The sequence below is a fragment of the Lithobates pipiens genome, unplaced genomic scaffold (genome assembly GCF_037356315.1).
Source record: "Lithobates pipiens isolate NorthernLeopardFrog02 unplaced genomic scaffold, aLitPip1_a1.2 Scaffold_27, whole genome shotgun sequence".
In the NCBI taxonomy this organism is placed as follows: domain Eukaryota; kingdom Metazoa; phylum Chordata; class Amphibia; order Anura; family Ranidae; genus Lithobates; species Lithobates pipiens.
The window spans coordinates 225,989,988-226,011,767 of NW_027507788.1; the positions used below are offsets into that span (position 1 = coordinate 225,989,988).

Genomic DNA, 21,780 nt, shown 5'->3' on the forward strand with positions numbered 1-21,780 from the left:
GACAAGGTGCTTTGGGGGAACCCAAAGCACCCTCCTCATGCTGAGGCCATGTGGCCTGGTATGGTTGAGGATAGCGGTGGGGTCTGTCGCTCCCTCCCCCCTCCCATCCTGGCTTCCAGGCTGCATGCTCAGATAAGGTATCCTGGTATGGATGTTGGTTGGGACCCCCACGCCATTTTTTTTATTTTGGCATGGAGTTGCCCTTAATATCCATACCAGATCTGAATGCCTGTGGATGGGGGGTACAGGAATGAGGAAATGCAGGATGATGGGGGGAGAGATAGGGAAGTCCAGGATTATCGGGGGGGGGGGGGGGCGAGATCCAGGATGACATACAGGGATTGGGAATGTCAGCACAAGGGACAGTACTTACATATTCCCCCTCCCCCAAAGTAACCATCTATTGGTCACCTCTGCACACCACTTTGCTTACCTCTGCACCCTCATCCACCATTCACCTCTGTACCCCCCATCAACAGCTCACCTCTGTACCCCCCTCCATCCACAGCTCACCTCTGTACCCCCCTCCATCCACAGTTCAAGTCTGTAACCCCCTCAATTCACAGTTCACCTCTGTAACCCCTACATACACGGCTTACCTCTGTACCCCCCCTCTATCACCAGCTCAGCTCTGTACCCCCTCCATCCACAGCTCACCTCTGTACCCCCCTCTATCCACAGTTCACCTCTGTATCCCCCTCCATCCACAGCTCACCTCTGTACCCCCTCCATCCACAGCTCACCTCTGTACCCCCTCCATCCACGGCTCACCTCTGTACCCCCTCCATCCACAGCTCACCTCTGTACCCCCTCCATCCACGGCTCACCTCTGTACCCCCTCCATCCACAGCTCACCTCTGTACCCCCTCCATCCACAGCTCACCTCTGTACCCCCTACATCCACGGCTTACCTCTGTACCCCCCTCCATCCACAGCTCACCTCTGTAGCCCCCTTCATTCACAGCTCACCTTTGTACCCCCCTCTATCTACAGCTCACCTCTGTACCCCCTCCATCCACAGGTCACCTCTGTACCCCCCTCTATCCACAGATCACCTCTGTACCCCCCTCTATCCACAGCTAACCTCTGTAGCCCCCTCAATTCACAGCTCACCTATGTACCCCCTCCATCCACAGCTCCCCTCTGTACCCCCCTCTATCCACAGTTCACCTCTGTACCCCCCTCCATCCACAGCTCACCTCTGTAACCCTCCACCCACAGCTCCCCTCTGTACCCCCCTCCATCCACAGCTCACCTCTGTACCCCCTCCATCCACAGCTAATCTCTGTACCCCCCTCCATCCACAGCTCACCTCTGTACCCCCTCCATCCACAGTTCACCTCTGTACCCCCCTCCATCCACAGTTCACCTCTGTATCCCCTCCATCCACAGCTCACCTCTGTAGCCCTCCACCCACAGCTCACCTCTGTACCCCCCTCTCTCCACAGCCTACCTCTAAACCCCCCTCCATCCACAGCTCACCTCTGTACCCCCTCCATCCACGTTCACCTCTGTATCCCCTCCATCCACATTCATCTCTGTATCCACTGTCCAACTCTGTGGCCCCCCCTGTCCACCTCTGTACCCCCCATCCATGTTCCTCTTTGTATCCCCCCATCCACAGCTCACCTCTGTACACCTTTATCCACAGCTCACTTCTCTATCCCCCGTCCATCTCTGTACCTCCCATCCACAGCTCACCTCTGTACCCCTCTACAGGGCTGGACTGGGAATAATAACCAGCCCTGGAAAAAAAATTATACCAGCCCCATAGCATTATTATACCAGCCCAACAGCATAACTCTCTTGTTCATGAAGGGGAAGACCATGTATTTTAAAGCACATTTGAAGAGTGTATTATTTATAGATAAGACAGATATGAAAGCACATAGGGCTTATATATATATATATATATATATATATATATATATATATATATATATATATATATACAAGGGGGACACCAGGAACTCGAAACATGGAGGGCGAGGACTCTGTTGACCAGAGACCACCTTCCACAGAAAGAATACATTAAGGTAAGGGGGGGTTACTGATATAAGGGGGAGACCTTTATATCAGATCATTGCCCCCTTACATCAGTGACCCCCCTCAGACTGGCCTGGTCCGCGCTGTCACTGACCTCCTCTCAGATGCACAATGCAGGGCTCAGTCAGTTGGATCCAGTTTATCCTATAGTCTCCTCACCACAGTCCACACACGTCTGACTTCTCCCATGATCCCCATCCCGGCGGCACTCCCATTCTTGACTCCTCTCCAGACTCCCCCTCAGAGACTGCAGACATGCTACAAGATATGGTCAGAGACTGCCGACATGATACAGGAGATCAGTGCAGCCTCACCAGTTCCCATCACTGTGCCCATAAAATACAGCTTTACTGTGCCCATGAATTCAGCCCCACTTTGCCCATCACTGCGGCCTCACTGTGCCCACCAGTGCAGCTTCACTGTGCTCATCAATGCAGCCTCACTGCCCATCAATGCAGCATCACTGTGCCCATGAATGCAGCCTCACTGTGCCCATCAATGCAGCCTGTACCCATGAATTCAGCCTCACTGTGCCCACCATTGCAGCCTGTGCCCATGAATTCAGCCTCGCTGTGCCCATCAATGCAGCCTGTGCCCATGAAAGCAGCCTCACTGTGCTCATCAATGCAGCCTGTGCCCATGAATTCAGCCTCACTGTGCCCACCATTGCAGCCTGTGCCCATGAATTCAGCCTCACTGGGCCCACCATTGCAGCCTGTGCTATGAATTCCTTACACCCTCTGTACTTCACAATCAAGATCTCTAAAATGCAAATAATGGTTGGTGGCTGGTTTTTGGATTCATTTATGCCTTGGGAGGCACCTTCCCCTGACCAGAGCACCAGCAATGACTAAATATAAAGACAAAGAAACACTTTGAATTACTTTACTTTTGCAGTTTATTATATGTAAAAGAACAGTAGAAAGTACAGGGTGCGCTCTCCAGGGATACACAATATCTATATATTGTCTACTTCATTAACAATTTCTACTCTACAATAAATACAACGCAATAAATTATTCAGGTATAAAGCAGGCACAGCAGAGTATCAGCACTGTACAAAATGAGAGATAATCAGGAGGCATGGCGGCAAAATTATCTTCGGTAGCGTTATGTATGATGCAGCCAACGCTATCCACAGAAAAAAGAACTAGATAGAGGATTCCTTCATAACTTCTCTCTGCTGAGAGCATTGGGGGTGACGATATGACAAAGTCTCATGGTGCCGGGATGGTCGGTTCTCGGAGGGTTTACATCAGCTTCATCAAGATCCAGGAGAAGATCAGAACAGACAAAGTCCAAGGCATGGAGAAACCTGGAACAACACACAGGAGATATTAGGAATTGATCGAATAGGGATTCATCTTCCTATGGAAGATCTTCTGTTCAATTCTATGTTTTCATTGTAGTTATAATCGGGTGAAAGACGACTTTTATACCAGATTATGACATTGTGAGAATTGAAGCTTATGTCCAACCAGAATGTATGTTTTTTAACTTTTCCCCACTAAGTGTGAACCCAACCTAACATTAAATACCAACAAAAACATTTAATACAGGATATACATCTATGATGTTGGTGTAACGGAATATTATGTGTTTACTAAGACAGAACAGCCCAGATAGCAATGATAACTTGCTACAAATTTGTGGCAGTGTTGAATTGTGAGTCTGATAACTTTCCGCACATTTTTACTGGCAAGTTGCACACTTGCAGTGCACTTGAAGCACAAGTTCTAATTGGAATTTTAGCCAAAGTGCCCCCCTGTGGTGGGAGGACTATTGCACAACATAACTGAACCGAAACTTGCAGCAGATTTTCAGAATGTTTGCAAAGAAAGTTGATCTGGAGTCATGCAATTCGGACTTGCTGCAATTGTACAACAAATGTGTGAAGCCCGGCAACTCTAGCACTAGCTTAGCAAGTCATTCTCACTTGCACCTTAATTGCTTACTATCTAAGAGAAGCTGTTTGCCTTCAGACTGTCTCTCTCTAATTGAAATTCTCAGTCAGTGCTGATAAGCCTTCAATTAAAGCCCCGTACACACGATCGGAAATATCGCCAGCAAAAGTCTGATGAGAGCTTTTGGTCAGATATTCTGACCGTGTGTACGCTCCATCGGACTTTTGCTGGCGAAATTCCCACCAGAATAAGATTGAGAGCAGGGTCTCAATTTTCTAGTCAGAAAAAGTTCTGAATCAGAAATTCCGATCGCCTGTAGCAATTCTGACGCGCAAAATTCCTACGCATGCTTGGAAAAAATTTGACGCATGCTCGGAAGCATTGAACTTAATTTTCTCGGCTCGTCGTAGTGTTGTACGTCACACCGCGTTCTTGACGGTGAAAGTTCAGAGAACTTTTGTGTGACCTGTGTGTGTGCAAGCCAAGCTTGAGCGGAATTCCATCGGAAAAATCTTGGATTGTTTTTCCGACGAAATTCCGCTCGTGTGTACGGGGCATAAATGCTTCTATAGTAAAACTAATATCCATAAATATTTATATATATACTAATGTATCCATAGAAATATATGGATAAAAAAAAACGCTTAGTGGTTGTCATTGTTACAATTCGACAGATGAAATGGGGCAAAATGGGAAAATTTACATATCTCTTTGGGGGAGTTTACTATTTTTGTGGCCAATAATAGGAATCTGCAAAGGCTCAAAAGGAGACAATATTTTTGCTCAGCATTTTTTAATACGAGCAGTGTAAGCATCTGAATGTGACCTGGTATTGCAGTCCCTGTACAGCAGGGCCAGAGTGTGAGAGGCAGAAACAACACAAAGACAGGGCATCAATAATGTGCCGCATGCAAATGTGTTAAAAGGGTACATGCTGACAGGAGGAGAGAGCAGAGTGAGCAGGGAGATGACCTAATCAGTGTGTTACTGCTCCTTCACTGCTCAGTCAGCAGACTGGGGGTGGGGAGAGGATACTGGTGTATTCCAAGATGTAACAGAGAAAATTGTGTCATCCTCCTGGCTGTGCTGTGTGGCACAGCTGTGCAAACCTCAGGACTGGGTGGACAGAAACACAAATCTGGCTCTGGAAATGTAGATTATTTCTTGGAATTCAGGTTTAGCTCATGTATACCGGTGAGAGCTGGTGCTTTAAATGGGCCCTGATGTCCAAAGACCAGTAGAAGGGCCTCCTGCTGCACTGTAATTGGCTGCAGAGCCCTGACATAATCCGTAGCCAATCCTAGCAACTATCGATTGTCAGCAGATGACTGTGAGCTTTTGGTGACAGCTCAGTCACAGTTCTAGGGGTGCCGGTGGAGAGCCCCCCAAACAAGACAGCAACGCATGTATACAGGGGCTGGATGTTGAGGTCAACCTGCCCTGCCCCCACATCTAAGGGTATTGTTGCTATAAAGTAGTTGAACATGTTTAGCTACATCACTTAAAATCAATAAAATTCTCAATGTAAGAGTTTACTCACCTCTAGCAGAACTGTTTTCTAAATAGTCACTGATATCAGCTGGAAATAAAGAGAAAAATATCTGTTAATTGGAGACTTCAACCGGACTGATCCTCATTCTTCTGGATATATCGTATGATATTCACATTCTTAAGGGCTGAAATAATTTTGCAGTGAAAAAGCATTTGTAATCCCTGACAATAATCCCAATGGGAAATTTGTTCCCTTATTGCTCTGGTAAATATACGGGACACATGGAGCAATAAAGAAATTATTTTTATTAGAACGGTGAAGGGTTAGAACCTCAGCAGGTTTTTATCGCTTCGTCCCCTCTGGGACATTTTTCCTTACTTCCTGGTCAGGTGACAAGCGTCAGACAGAAGAGGAAGTGAGGGGAAATCCCCCCCACAGGGAACAAAGACAGCATTTAAAAATTGACAGAAGCTTTAACCCTTTTCCCACATTATCCAAAACAAAAAAAAAAGGAAATGAATGTTTTGTTTGGAGTTGGGATTTAATAAATGTGACTGAAGAAACACAGAAAATGACTGTAATAAAACCGTGAACCTGAGATGACTTACATGCATCTAAATAGATGTTGACTCTTCCTGCAATGTCCTGGGAAGCATCTGACTTGGATCGAGAGGTGCAGATCTGTAAGGAAATAAAAATAATTAAACAGAAAATTCAGACAAGTGAAATTCGATGACGAAACTGTAAACTGCATCCAAGAAATACCCCAGCAATGCTAAAGACAACAAGTCCCTTTATCTGTGTAATCCCCACAAAGGAAACAGTGGAGAATGCGGGCACAGCAGGTCCTTCCATCACTCTGGGGAGACTTCCCTGGAATTGTTGGCATTTCACCTCCACATTTGTTTCAGTCTCTCTAAGCCACATTCCCCGATCACCTATTTATTATACATTGTATCAGCATGATACCATCAATTGTTTATGTAGGAATGAGTGCAACACCATCAAATGTCTTTGTTAGGGAGGAGCATGATGCCATCAATTAATTGTCTTTGTTAGGGATTGGCACGAAACCACCAATTGTCTTTATTAGTGATCAGCATGAAACCACCAATTGCCTTTAATAGGGATTGGCATTAAACCACCAAATGTCTTTGTTATGGATGGGCATGAAACCACCAAATGTCTTTGTTATGGCTGGGCATGAAACCACCAAATGTCTTTGTTATGGCTGGGCATGAAACCACCAAATGTCTTTGTTAGGGATGGGCATGAAACCACCAAATGTCTTTGTTAGGGATGGGCATGAAACCACCAGTTGTCTTTGTTAGGGATGGGCATGAAACCACCAAATGTCTTTGTTAGGGATGGGCATGAAACCACCAAATGTCTTTGTTAGGGATGGGCATGAAACCACCAAATGTCTTTGTTAGGGATGGGCATGAAACCACCAGTTGTCTTTGTTAGGGATGGGCATGAAACCACCAATTGCCTTTAATAGGGATTGGCATGAAACCACCAATTGTCATTATTAGAGATGGGCATGAAACCATCAAATGTCATTATTAGGGATGGGCATGAAACCATCAATTGTCTTTTTTAGGGATGCACTTGGGTTTGGGCCAAAACCCTAGCTCATCCCATGTTATGGCTGGAGCAGATGGGCAGAACTGTGAATTCTGGTGGTGGTATCTCAATATCAAAAGCCAGCATATGATTTTAGTCACCATTTTTGTGTGGAGTTGGCCATGAATTCAGCAACTGTGCTCATTACACACAACAATGTTCTACCTGCTTGGTTAGCAGCAGCAGATCAGGTAATCAAGAGGGAAGCTGGTATCTTTAATATTACGTTTTCAGTCCATAAACACCTCCAAGCATCCTAAAAAGGCTGTTCAATGATTAGAAAGCCAACTGTGGACATTGAGGCAGTACAGTAGGTTGGTAGTTAGCACTCTTGTCTTGTAGCACTGGGGACCTTAATTTGAATGCCAGTCAAGGCATTATCTGCATGGAGTTTGAATGTCCTGCTTATGTTGGTTTCCTCCAAGGACATGCAGGTAGGATATTTGGCTCCTGTCTAAACAGGTACAAGTATGATTGTGTATGGCAAAAAAAAAAACTGCCTCCTCCTTCAAGCACAGAAATCACAGATCACCCTCTATGTGTATGTTGAGTCTTACCGAATTACAATCAGTAGTGCAGAGTGCAAGATCGGCATAGAGATAGACGGTGTTAGAACTGGTGATCTGGAAGACTTTCATAGGAAACCGAGATTCAATGCCGACTCCATTGCTGTCCACTGTTAGCTGGTCAGAAGAAATTTGGCTAGATGGGCACCTGGATACAGAAACCTTCCATTAGTTTTCAGTTACTTCAATCTAAAGATCGGACACAATACTGCTACATACTATTAGAGCTGAGCAATATACGGGGTGTTCATTTTATATATATATATATATATATATATATATACATATATACTGTATATTATAGATGAACAATACACGGCATGTCTTCATTATTAATATGTATATTATAGCTGAACAATTTACATTGTAATTCGTGGAATCATTGTGCCATACACAAGAAATGAATACATGAGCTGTGACCCATAATTCCTCACACCTACATGATTTTTTCCCTAATGCATTGAGGCGAATGAAATACGTCAAATTTGCATGTTATTAGAGGTATTTCATCCAATGCTGACCAACACATTGCCGTGAACTGGGCCTATTGGAAACAATGGATTTCCAATGTGTTGGTCCTGCCTTGAGCAATGCACAGTACCAGGAGGGAAGCAGAAGGGCACAGTATAGGGAGGGAAGCAGAAGGGCACAGCATAGGGAAGGAAGCAGAAGGGCACAGTATAGGGAGGGAAGCAGAAGAGAAAAATACTGGGATCAGGAGGGCACAGTACAGGTTCTGGAGCGCTGCCCTGGACACAGCCATCCCGGGACAGCTTAGTAAAAAGTGTGACTGTCCCAGCAAATCCAGGACGGTTAGCAAGTATGATGTTATGCAAGATTATCATGGGACCCCTGTGCACCTGGGGCCCTAGGACAGTGCCCAAGAGTGCCCATGCATTAAGATGGTCCTGATCCCCTGTTAGGTATGTTTTTCTTGCTGTCTAAAGAAGCTGGGAAAGCCATAAATAAAGATCGCTGGATTGTTCTCCATCATCACCCTATGAAGTCCAGCACCTCTACACAGAACCAAGTTCCTGTAGCCCTGATAAAGGTGGACTCCTTAACATCCCTGAATTATGTTGCCACTTTCCTGTCCCTTATGCCGCGTACACACGACTGGACTTTCTGGCAGACTAGGTCCAACAGTCTTCCCTGACGGACTTTTCAGCGGAGTTCTGACGGATTTCCGAATGAATGGACTTGACCACACACAAACGGACTAAGTCCATTCGTTTTGAGCACGATGACAAAAGAGGGGACTAAAAAAGGAAGTTCAATAGCCAGTAGCCAACAGCTTCCCTTGCGTCGTAGTTGATCCGTTGGGCCAGCATACAGACAAAAGTTTTTTTTCCGATAGTAATTGAGTGCATCGGATAGATTTGAAACATATTCTATTTTTAGGTCCGTCGGATTTTTTAAATGAAAAATGATCGGATTAGCGAACACACGATCGGATTGTCCAATGGACTGATTCCGTCGGACCTAGTCTGCCGGAAAGTCCGGTCGTGTGTATACGGCATTAGTCTGTTCTTAAGCTTTTTTATTGATGTCCGAAACAAAATTTCCCCTTGCATCCTGTCCTGGTGACACCAAAAATACAGGGATATAAAATGATGGAAAATCTCTCCAGCGAGGACATAGAGAGCAAGCGGTGGGGTGAATAATAAGAACCTCTTTGCTGGTTTCTGTTGCTGTCTATGTCATTTTGTTTTGATGACCCCCATCTCCTCATTTCTAGTCCTGATGTTACAAACGCGGATCAATAACAAGAAAGTGCCTCAAAGTAGCCTCAGACACCTCACATGGGTTCCAACCCTCCCCCCACTTTATCTAAAACTGTAAAAGTTGACTTGAGTTGGACTGTAAAGATGAACTCCAGGAATTATATCACTTCATAAAGTTGGCTTCTCCGGATTAGTTCAGAACTTCATGCCAACACTTCAGCAATATACTCCATAGACATTTCAAGTCTCTAACCAAGTATGGTCAGGCTGAATGTATGGAAGTTGATCGATCAACTTGAGTACAACCAGCCTGTCGGATTTTACATGCAATCATTTGCTAGCAGCTGTTATAGCTACACAATGGCTCTGCGGGAGGGATTCCCCTGTCATCATTGTCTGTGTCTGCAGGAAAGAAATTTGCCCCGTCTATGGCCGGCCCTAAGGCCTTAAAGTGATACTGAGTATTGTTTTGTGTATTTAGTGAATTATTTCTGTAGTCAAAGTGTACAAAGAAGACACAGACCTGCTAACCCAGTGCACTGTGTACTTACCCGTTCTGAAGAAGATAGTACTTTTGGTCGCTTGAATTGGTAGGAGAGGCATAAATATTCACCACTTTGAGTTTGAAGGTGTTCACATCCAGATCTGGTACTCGCACTGAGAGGTAAATAATATCTTCCACCGTCAGGGTGTCGGAGTCGGAGAGAGGGGTCGTATATGTGCTCTCTTTATAGGCTATCATTAAAGCTGCGTAACTTGCATTTCCTGTAGGGCCGTTTATTACTGTGCTCCTGGAAAATAGACACACAACAGAAGGTTACCTACCTAGAAACCCTTGCAGGTAAGTGCTCATGCATCAATAATGTTATACAGACAACTGACATTTTTTGCACTGTGGATAAAGAGCAAACCTATTAGATATCTTCATCGGCTCTGTGTATACGAATGGAAGCAATGAAGCTGATATACTGTTTCAATTGCCTCACAATGGTGTAAAATTAACATTTAAAAAAAAATAAAAAATTTACGAGAAGTACATTTTTTGCCCATATTTCTCTTGTAGGTCACAGGAGCGCACTTATTTATTCTCCTGTGACCCAGATTGCCTGCTATCAGCTGGTGTGGCACAGCCTCTCTGGGCTTTGGAAAGTTCCAGACATTTTTGTCAGGATCCATTCGACTGCCTGATTGACCGCTGGACCCAACTCTCAACATGTATTTGAGAGCTGGAGCCAGTGGCACACGTCTCCTCCTCTGCCCAATGCTCCAGTGAGTGCTGGAGGAGCAGAGCAGAGAGTGATGACTGACAGTCACCGCTCTCCACTCAGACCAGACAAAAAAACTGAGCAATAAGTAGCCATGTGATTACTTAGTTCACGTTCTTAGAGCCGACAGGGGACCACTGCAGAATCACATTGATACTTCAACATAGAGTATGTATGTGTATTCTTTTTAAAACCCATGCTTCTCCTTTAAGTGATCTTGTCAGGTAGGAACAAAATCAAAGAAGACACATTCCTGAAATAGAAGAGCTTTCATACTCATCTGACAGGCAGCCCATCTCTCCTACCTGTCCATTGGTCCTGTGCTGCAGCCTCCACCAGACTCTTTAGCATTCAACATTTCTGGACTGTCTCCCGGCGCATGCCATGATTTATTTCTCTGACTCCAATATTACTACAGGACTCAGCAGAGTCCTAAAGAGAGGAGGAAGAAACCATGCAGCATGGCAAGGGAATGCACAAGCATTGAATGTCAAAGATTCTCAAGGAGGCTGCAGCAATGAAGCACAGGGAAGGTAGGAAACAAAGGCCTTAAAAACTCTTCTATTGTAGGAACATTAACTCTCAGATTGACATGATTACTTGAAAACACTTGGCCCACGTTGCTTACACCCACGTATCCTCAGAGAGTTGAGCTCAGTTATATCTAAGCTTTTGTTTCTATTTTACTGAGGCTTGCCACAAGGGGTTTAACCCAAATTGTAACCTGTTATCTCTAATTAAGAGTGAATTGATCATATTTTATATGTTTCAATAAACAGTGATTTTACATAATTTTTGGTAGTGTTGTTGCCATTTTAAATCCCACCCTAGGGGGAATCTCTATTATCTCTCTAATAAAGAGTGAATGTACATTTTTCTATGTGATCTTCTTTTGTGGATTCTTTAAGATTGTGCAATGCTGACATCTTAAACAACCTTATGAGATTTGCTTTGATAATATATATATATCTATAGATCTATATATATATACACCCATGTGTCCTCAGAGAGTTTAGCTCAGCTATATTTAAGCTTGTGTTTCTATTGAAGATTGGCACAAGCCTAGTTTAGTGCCTTTCTTTAAAAATGGATTGAGGTCTTCAACCAGTAATTACAGAACTGTAAGTTTAACATCTACTGTGGGGAAGATACAAGAGTAGATGCTAGAATGCAATATCATAAGAGATAGCCAGCATGGATTCCTGAAAGTACGTAATTATAATTACCCAATTATTGGGCGCAGTGTCACATTAAGAGCAACATTCATATTCAGCGGGTAAGAGCAGGAAATATTCATGACAACGTCATTTGTTATTCGGATTGGATCCGTCTTGCCAAAAATATACAGCTGGTTTGTGTACAGAACATGGGTTGCATTCATCTGTAGAGAGAGGAAGCAAATTAGTAATTAAACAAGGTCAGAAAACTTACCGCCATACAGTAATCTGCACATTAGCAAATAGTTACTATTAATGTCAGTGTATTCCCTGACCAGTCAAAAAGGAAGTCTCCAGCTCAAAATAAACAGATAAAAATAAATAGCCCACCAAAAGATAAAATAACAAAACTAGCTTTTACTACAATATTCAACTTCAATGCAGAGATGTCCCCCAGTGGTACTCTTGCCAATTGAGGTCCTCAGTCTGATGGCCGGCATTATTCAACCCACTTTCTCTAAGTCAAGGTCCCCTTGGACCCCCCACCCCCAGCCTGTAAATAGACAGTGAAAGGAGAAGCAGAGGACTCATCACTCTGTTTTTTCCTCCTATCAAAATAATAGGGGGAATTATAAATGTACCCGGGCAGGTTTTTCATTCATGCTATGAATGCATTAGGCTGAAACAAACACTTAGGCTTTATTACTACTTTAATATGCTCTTCTGAGCCTGGTTCTGGTTGGAAATGTCTTTCCTTACAAAATGTATTTAAAAATAAATACATAGAGGGTAAAAACACTCTCCTGGGGGCAAAGACAACAATAAGGACATGACAAGGGTTCTACACCTTCTTTAGTCCATGCAAACCCTAAATTATCAAATCTTTGTCTATAAAGACATTAGTGTATCTGTTTTTACTTCTCTTGTATAACAAACAGTCCGACCGTGTCAGGAGAACTTACCACAGGAACTGTGTTACAGTCAGAGGTTGTCAATGGACGCTGAAGGGTCATCTCCGATATTCCATTCACATTCTGATTTACTGCGACACACTCGGAGTTGGTGCTGTTCAGCCTGATATCGGACGTATTATAACCATTTGTTTCCAACCAACATTTTGACACTTGTATATTGAACTTTGCTCCAGTACAAGTAAGATTTGGAGATGGAAGAGTTCCTGAAAAAGATAGTAAATTCCTTCAGCATTTCTGAGATGAGAAGGTGACGGTGATGTGCTTTATGTACATTATACAGTATAGGGGTTTTCTATATATACCCAATTTAGGGTGGCAAGAGTGACCAGGGACTGGGGAGAAATCTGCCATAGAAGCAAAGATTGAAATCCCAATGAATCTTCCAGTTTACATACAGAATATTGATTGATGGTGGTCAGTGTAGTCCCCTCCTACATTGATGATCAGTGTAGTGCCCCCTTACATTGATGGTCAGTGTAGTGTCCCCTTACATTGATGATCAGTGTAGTGTCCCCTTACATTGATGGTCAGTGTAGTGTCCCCTTACATTGATGATCAGTGTAGTGCCCCCCTTACATTGATGATCAGTGTAGTGCCCCCTTACATTGATGATCAGTGTAGTGCCCCCTTACATTGATGATCAGTGTAGTGCCTCCTTACATTGATGATCAGTGTAGTGCCTCCTTACATTGATGATCAGTGTAGTGCCCCCCTTACATTGATGATCAGTGTAGTGCCCCCTTACATTGATGATCAGTGTAGTGCCCCCTTACATTGATGATCAATGTAGTGCCCCCTTACATTGATGATCAGTGTAGTTTCCCCCTTACATTGATGGTCAGTGTAGTGCCTCCTTACATTGATCGTCAGTGTAGTGCCTCCTTACATTGATGATCAGTGTAGTGCCTCCTTACATTGATGATCAGTGTAGTGCCTCCTTACATTGATGATCAGTGTAGTTTCCCCCTTACATTGATGGTCAGTGTAGTGTCCCCTTACATTGATGATCAGTGTAGTGCCTCCTTACATTGATGATCAGTGTAGTGCCCCCCTTACATTGATGATCAGTGTAGTGCCCCCTTACATTGATGATCAGTGTAGTGCCCCCTTACATTGATGATCAGTGTAGTGCCCCCTTACATTGATGATCAGTGTAGTGCCCCCTTACATTGATGATCAGTGTAGTGCCCCCTTACATTGATGATCAATGTAGTGCCCCCTTACATTGATGATCAGTGTAGTTTCCCCCTTACATTGATGGTCAGTGTAGTGCCTCCTTACATTGATGGTCAGTGTAGTGCCTCCTTACATTGATGATCAGTGTAGTGCCTCCTTACATTGATGATCAGTGTAGTTTCCCCCTTACATTGATGGTCAGTGTAGTGTCCCCTTACATTGATGATCAGTGTAGTGCCTCCTTACATTGATGATCAGTGTAGTGCCTCCTTACATTGATGATCAGTGTAGTGCCTCCTTACATTGATGGTCAGTGTAGTGCCTCCTTACATTGATGATCAGTGTAGTGCCCCCCTTACATTGATGATCAGTGTAGTGCCCCCTTACATTGATGATCAGTGTAGTGCCCCCTTACATTGATGATCAGTGTAGTGCCCCCTTACATTGATGATCAGTGTAGTGCCCCCTTACATTGATGATCAGTGTAGTGCCCCCTTACATTGATGATCAGTGTAGTGCCCCCTTACATTGATGATCAGTGTAGTTTCCCCCTTACATTGATGGTCAGTGTAGTGCCTCCTTACATTGATGGTCAGTGTAGTGCCTCCTTACATTGATGATCAGTGTAGTGCCCCCTTACATTGATGATCAGTGTAGTGACCCCTTACATTGATGATCAGTGTAGTGCCCCCTTACATTGATGATCAGTGTAGTGCCCCCTTACATTGATGATCAGTGTAGTGCCTCCTTACATTGATGATCAGTGTAGTTTCCCCCTTACATTGATGGTCAGTGTAGTGTCTCCTTATATTGATAATCAGTGTTGTGTCTCCTTACATTAATTGACATTGTAATATCCCCTTACATTGGCTTTTCAGGCATTTGGATCCCAACATTGACTATATTTGGTCCTGTCATAGATGGTCATTGTTGTCTCCTGAAAGACCGCATCCCTTTGTATATATCAGTTGTCCCCACCAGACCCCTCTTTCAGCAGGAGTGAAGCAATGACCTACCCGAGAGGCAGAGATTGCTCAAGAAACCTCATGGAACCTCCATGGAACCTCCATGGAACCTCCATGGAACCCTGGTTCAGAAAGTCCGGTATGGGGAGCACACAGGAGTCCTTTAGAAGCTGATGACTCTTTCTCAGGATTTCTCCTATACAGACCTCCCTAAAACCACAAATCTCGGTGCAAACAGTGATTGTTCCATTGGGAAAAGATAAGATGCCTTCTGTGGGATCTTGCCATGGTTTCTACTCCAATCTCCATATTACCCACAGCAATCCAAGTGTACATGTTTATGTGACAGTCAGCCTGCAGATGGTCAGATTATACCTCTTGTATCCACCAATCAAATGTGGGACAAGTCTGGGGGGCTCATTCACACCGGGGAGCTCCATTGCTGGTTAATATAACAGCCGTGTGTAAAGGGGCATTAGACTTTCCCACTATGTACTATGTATGTGACATGGACCTCATATGGTTTATGGGAAAATGCAATATTTGGTTATAATAGGCACGAGATCCATTGTAAACATTGTATTATAGCATATTATACCTGGTGTAAATGTGTAGAAAGTTGTATTGCACTGGCAGGTATTAGTGATGTTGTTACAAATCTCATCGGTAGCACAGGTAACACTTCCACAGACCTCAGACGCGGCCACTGGAGAGACAGAAAAGAACATGAAAGTACATCCTGTGTTCCTGTGTGGAAGTCTAAACAGATCTCAGATCCATCTACTATGTAATACAAGGATCAAAATAAATAAATCACAGATAATGTCCGGGGGGGTTTCAAAGTGTTCAAAAACAATTCAATTTGTGTCAAACTTCTGCAACTTGTATCCAAATGTTACAATATACAAACTTGTTTCAAAAGTGTTACAATTCATAAACAAAGTGCACAAAGTGTTATATTCTCCGGTGTTCATGAATAAGACGAGGATCACATGGGTGCAGGAATGTGTGTAAATCACAGGCAATCCCTCACCTGCAGGCAATCCACACTGCTATTTAGCAGACTCACGGGGTTGCCCTTAATTCTTAATTCATTTTGTTATACCTGTTGATCCTGCTAGAAATTCAGTGCGCTCTTGTGTTCTCTGCAGTCTTAACTCAAACAGTGTTATCAGTCCTGCCCAGTTTTCATGTGTGAGACCCCCTACAGCTACAGAGACCCCTTCCTCCTATGTTATGCGGTTCATGAAAAGTGTTTATTGGTGCTAAGGCAATAACACTGATTATTCATAGATACAATATGGTGAAAATATGCAAAGAATAAAAAAGGCTGAAAACAAAAACAGCTGCCACTAAGGACCAACACACTGCAATATATTAGATTTTAAATCTGGGGGTTTAGATACCCCCCCCCCCCCTACAGCTACAGAGACCCCTTCCGCTTATGTTATGCGGGTGACGAAAGGAGGTGTTTTTTGGTCCTAAGGCAATAACACTGCTTGTTCATAGACACAATACGGTGAGTGGGCGATGTAACGGGAAGGCTGGTAGGATCATTAGGTGAAAATATGTGAAAAAAAAGGCTGAAAAAAGAAAACAAAAGCAGCTGCCACTAAGGACCAGCACGCTGCAATATATTATATTTAAATTCTTGGGTTTAGATACACTTCAATTATGGAATGCATCTCCCTCGCTTTTTATATTTTTTTTTGTTAATTTGCCCTTCCCTGATCGTACCCTCCAATTTCTATCTCTGTATTCCCGGATGTGATATTATAGGATAAAAGGAGACAAATGTCACTCACCCGCCATGACAGCGCACAGTACAGAGAGCAGTAGTGTTGTCTTCATGGTGATCAGGGACCCTAGAAAATACATCCTATATGAGCAACTCATTTCTGTTTGCAATTTAGCAAAATAATAATAATAATAAAAGACAAAAAATAATAATAAAGTCCTACAGAGTTTTGCAATATATTATATATCATTTTATACAGTCAAAATAAGATAAAATAAATACAAAGAAAAAAAACACAACAAACATATATGTTACAATATTCATATATGCAACATACTAGACTTAAAGGCTTTGTAAACCCTCGTGTTGTGACACCTTCCTATGCATTAAGGTGAAAAAACTTCTGACAGTGACCACCCCCCCCCCCCCCAGCCCCACCATTTTACTCACCTGAGCCCGTTCGTTCCCCTGGCGGATCTCTCTGCCCCCGGGTTTTTGGCTCTTGATTGGATAGATTGATAGCAGCACAGCCATTGGCTCCTGCTGTTGTCAATCAAATCCAATGATTCGGGCACCGGGGAGTGAGACCGAGTCCGTCATTCTGTGTCTATGGAGAGCGCTTCACATAGGGGGTTATCTGATGTGGGGAGGAGCCGCGAGTGCCAATGGGGGACCACAGAAGAGGAGGATTGGGGCCACATTGTGCAAAACAAACTGCACAGTGGAAGTAAGTACGATATGTTTGTTATTTAAAAAAAAAAAAAAAAAAAAAAAGGTTTACAGTCGCTTTAACAATATTTGATCAGAAGAAAAATGTATATCTATTTATCTATCTATCTATCTATCTATTTATCTATCTATCTATCTATCTATCTATCTATCTATCTATCTATCTATCTATCTATAGAGAGATATATATATCTATATTTATAGATATATCGATATAGAGAGATATAAATCTTATTGCACACACACACACACACATACATATATATATATATATGTATATATATATATATATATATATATATGTATATATATATATATATATATATATATATATATATATATATATATAATATATATATATATATATATATATATATATACATACATAAAAATAACTACAAATAATAAGATCCAAACCTGTAATAAAAAACTGTTGAGTTGACCGTACACAGTAGATGCTGATTGTACATTCTCCTATAGATCTTATTGAGTACAAGGTTCTGCCTGAATGATTACCAATCAAATTCCTCGTAGCCATTACATTACATTATTTTGGTAAATCTAAAGCTCACCACACACACACGTTGACTGTTCAATTTCCATTAGAACTTCAAACAATTGATTGGATAGTTAAATAATTCCTTATATTGCAATTAAATATGTTACAAAGGAAGCCACTCAGAGAGTAATGAAGCCAAAGAATGATCATGATAACCAGCCAACCAGCAATCACAAAATGAAGAGCCACCAATGGCCGCCTCCATCATTATATAATGATATTCCCTCCTTAAAGGAAACAATCAGAATGTAAGGTGTAGAAAATTATAATTGTGTCCTGATTGTTTGCCATGAGCTATAAATGACTTAGAAATCAAAGTTTTATACTCACGACAAATATGGTGTGGAAATGTTTCGGGTCTGCAAGAGGCTTCCAACAACTCGATGTTCTTCCAACAAGTGCACAGAGTTAGTTGTCAGTTGAGTTTTGCCACCTTTAGGAAAGACAGTTGGAGTGAGGTGGTGGAGGGTCTGTGTACAATCACCGATCACTCAGCTCCTTATATACTCATCTGTCCAGATGGAATGCCATAAAACGATCTTGCGTATAGAAACTAGAAGGTGGAGATGAGGTGACATTAGAATAAATGGGCCTCACCCAGGCAGGACGTAGCCCCGAGCGGTCACGGTTTAACTTTAAAGCCATCGTCACTGACTGAAGTATTTTCCTGGAGGCATTTCATATTTATAGCTGATGAAAATGTCACCTTGTTCTATTACAAAATAAATCTTTCAACTATTTTACATACATGTTTGTAAACCCAATTATACATTTTTTTTTCCATTTTTTACAGCGCCCAAACAAAATGTTTCAAATCTTAATGGCGATGGTGCCAGATACCACCGACCAGCTACATCTATGTAGGGTGATTAGCTTTACTATGACACACAAATGTGTTACAATGTAGTAATTTTCCCATTATTGTCATCCTGATCAATCATGTGTGGCTTCGCCCAGGAGAAATGCACTGCATGCTCATTGAAGTATGGCGAGCCGGGTTAGAATGGCCAATACCGGGGCTGTTGGATAAGCCAATGTCAATATTCGCATTGCACACGTTCCTGGAATGGTCTTGGGTGTAATGGGGGTAATGGGGGTAATGGGGGTAATGGGTACTGCAGCAACAGCCAGATGGGGTCTGGAAACCTCATAGATCAGTGTATGGAATGTATTTACCAGCACACCACAGATCTTCAAATAACGTCCAAAGGTTTTATTGAGGAATGATCACATCACGGTGAAAGAATTGCAAAGTTTCAGAGCCACGAAGGACCCCTTTGTCGGGTATGTAATGACATAATTATTATTATTCTTATACAGGATTTATGACACACAATTTACACAGCACTTTACAACATAAGGGCAGACAGTACAATTCCAATACAATTTAATAAAGGAGGGATCAGAGTCCTGCTCAATAGAGCTTACAGTCTAAGCTCTTGTACACATGGTCGGACATTCCGCCAGAAAATGTCCGATCGGACCGTGCTGTCGGATAATTCGACCGTGTGTGGGCTCCATCGGACTGTTTCCGTCGGAATATCCGACGGACAAAGTTTTGGATCTGGGCTATAAAACTTTCCGACAACATGATCCGATTGGACTTTGTCCGATTGTGTGTAGAGAATTCCGATCGGACAAAGTGCCACGCATGCTCAGATCAAATTCCTAGACCATGGCTATTGGCTACTAGCCTAAACGTAGTCCCGTCGCAACGAAATAACGTTGTCACGTTACGTACGATCGGATTTTCTGACAACTTTGTCCGACCGTGTGTATGTAACACAAGTTTTGGACAAAATCCGACGGATTTTGTTGTCGGAATGTCCGACCGTGTGTACAAGGGCTAAGAGGGTGGGTTTAAGAGATACAAGAGGTAATAACTGCAGGGGATGCTGGAATGTGTGTAACGCGAGTACGTATGTGCTGGGACGCAGTGGCCATCTTGCTGGTTGGAAACGCTGGTCGGTTTACACATGCGTGTGTTCTACTATGAGAATGTGAGTTGTACTCTTTTCCTTTTAATAAATTCGTTATTTGGGATGTCTGTGCAATGAGGATTCTTTTATTCATTTCTTGAGAGTATCATTGTGGTGGAAGTTCCTACTGGCATTTTTGTGGGCTGTTGGTGAATAAATATTTGAATCGGCATCCTTTACCTATTGGTGCAAGTCTAATTTCGCTCAGGAGGAAGTGATGTTCTTGGAGCTGAGGACTGCTGAGATTGCCATGAGATGTTATCTACTGCTTATTTGTCTTTACCTTAGGGTAAGAGTCAGTGTGATTGGGTGTTGGTGGAGGCTTCCACCTATCAACACAACAGTTCAGGAACATCATTTTGAATGCCTATGAACTTTTAATTTATTAGGGACATTATTTAGTACAGCGCTGCACCTTTACCATATACTTGTCAGAAACCATGAAATCAGACGGAGACAGAAGTACAGTTAAATCACACTTGTTTAATAATAAAAAGAACAATTGTAGTCAAAACATAGCCAGAGTTCAGTAACCGGAACGGATAGTCAGCCAAGCCAGAAGTCAGGGATCAATGTAGAAAAACAGCAAGCAGGATCTGGAGCCAGAAGGGATGTCATTAAACAGGAACGCAGGAGTTTTTTGTGACGTGACCAAGGCGAAGGCAGAGATCCTTTGGACTGTACGGCTTAAGTAGGCAGGACTGATGAGCAGGATCATCAACAGCTGAGTATCTGTTGAGAGAGATGGGAGCTGGAAATTAGCCGACAGCTGAGCGGCCAGGAAGGAAGGGCTGAGCCCAGCCCTGACAATACTACTGTTTATTGTCTCCAAAAATATCGTGCTAGCTGCTATCTGTTAGGACCTTTTTATTAGCCCAATCGCAATATATTTGTGTTTTCAACTGTAGGGGATGGGCTGAAAATAAAATAAATGTACAGTTGTTAAGTGGGGGCCAGATAGGCTTTTCAAAAGAGGTGAGTTTTCAGGAATCACCTGAAATTGGACAGAGTAGGAGATAGTCGGACAGATTCGGGAGTTCCAGAGGATGGGAGAGACTCTGGAGAAGTCCTGGAGGTGATCGTGGGATGAGGTGACAAGGGAGCTAGAGAACAGGAGGTCTTGGGAGGAACAAAAAGAATGATCTGGTTGATATTTTGAGACCAGGCTAGTAATGCAGCTGGGGGCCGAGGTGTAGATGGTGTGATGGACCCCGATACTCTCGTGGAGTATGTTGAGCGTAGAAGCTTCCCTTGTTCAGTAACAGAATGATCCAAGATTCCTTAGCTCACCCAGTCACATCGTACGATGGCACAGAACATAAATTGTTTGTTGTAATACAGGCAAGAGATAGACACTCTGGGACAACCCCCCCCCCCCCTTTTGCATAATGACATAGGGTAAACTGTACACCTAGTAACATGAGTACATTCAAACTGCAACTGGGCATATAGACAGCCTTATCAGCAGCAAAGACTGTTGGAGAAACCCCCCCCAGCAACTAATAGCTGACAGTGATTTAATTAACCCGTAAGCTAAACCACATAAACATATAACATCCCACAATAGTTTGCTATCAAGGCGGAGTGGACCTAATACTAGCAGACAGACAGAAACAATAGGTGGCCCAATTAACAATGGGAGAAAGAAACTTAACAATAAACACATAACAAACTCCTTCACACCAAACTATCCATTAAAAAGTCTACAACAATATTCGAGCAGTCTGAAAAGGGGGAATTAATTTGTCCTCATCAATTTCTTATGGGATACTGTTGATGAATATTTCTGTCCCAAGTGAAGGAACCTCTCCAACCCAGCCAGCAGGTGGGCCACCATATTCCCTCTGACCACTAACCTGCACAAGATTAATATTACACCT

General features: G+C 43.0%; 1 protein-coding gene across 3 annotated transcripts in view; it reads right to left on the reverse strand.

The window, feature by feature from the left end:
* Positions 1-2,926: 2,926 nt before the first annotated feature.
* LOC143934582 (uromodulin-like) overlaps positions 2,927-21,780 on the reverse strand; it is a 171,303-nt gene continuing 152,449 nt past the window's right edge. For 2 of the 3 annotated variants that reach the window (XM_077458324.1, XM_077458323.1), the window contains exons 2-10: positions 16,701-16,760; positions 15,494-15,601; positions 12,743-12,957; positions 11,850-12,004; positions 9,910-10,149; positions 7,626-7,782; positions 6,051-6,123; positions 5,491-5,529; positions 2,927-3,361 (exon numbers count right to left, since the gene is read on the reverse strand). In XM_077458324.1, the coding sequence (XP_077314450.1) occupies positions 3,297-3,361; positions 5,491-5,529; positions 6,051-6,123; positions 7,626-7,782; positions 9,910-10,149; positions 11,850-12,004; positions 12,743-12,957; positions 15,494-15,601; positions 16,701-16,746 (1,098 nt within the window). In that variant the 5' untranslated portion in view covers positions 16,747-16,760 and the 3' untranslated portion in view covers positions 2,927-3,296. Of the gene's footprint in view, positions 3,362-5,490; positions 5,530-6,050; positions 6,124-7,625; positions 7,783-9,909; positions 10,150-11,849; positions 12,005-12,742; positions 12,958-15,493; positions 15,602-16,700; positions 16,761-18,251; positions 18,410-21,780 lie in introns of those variants that run through there. The other variant, XM_077458322.1, reaches the window with a different exon arrangement.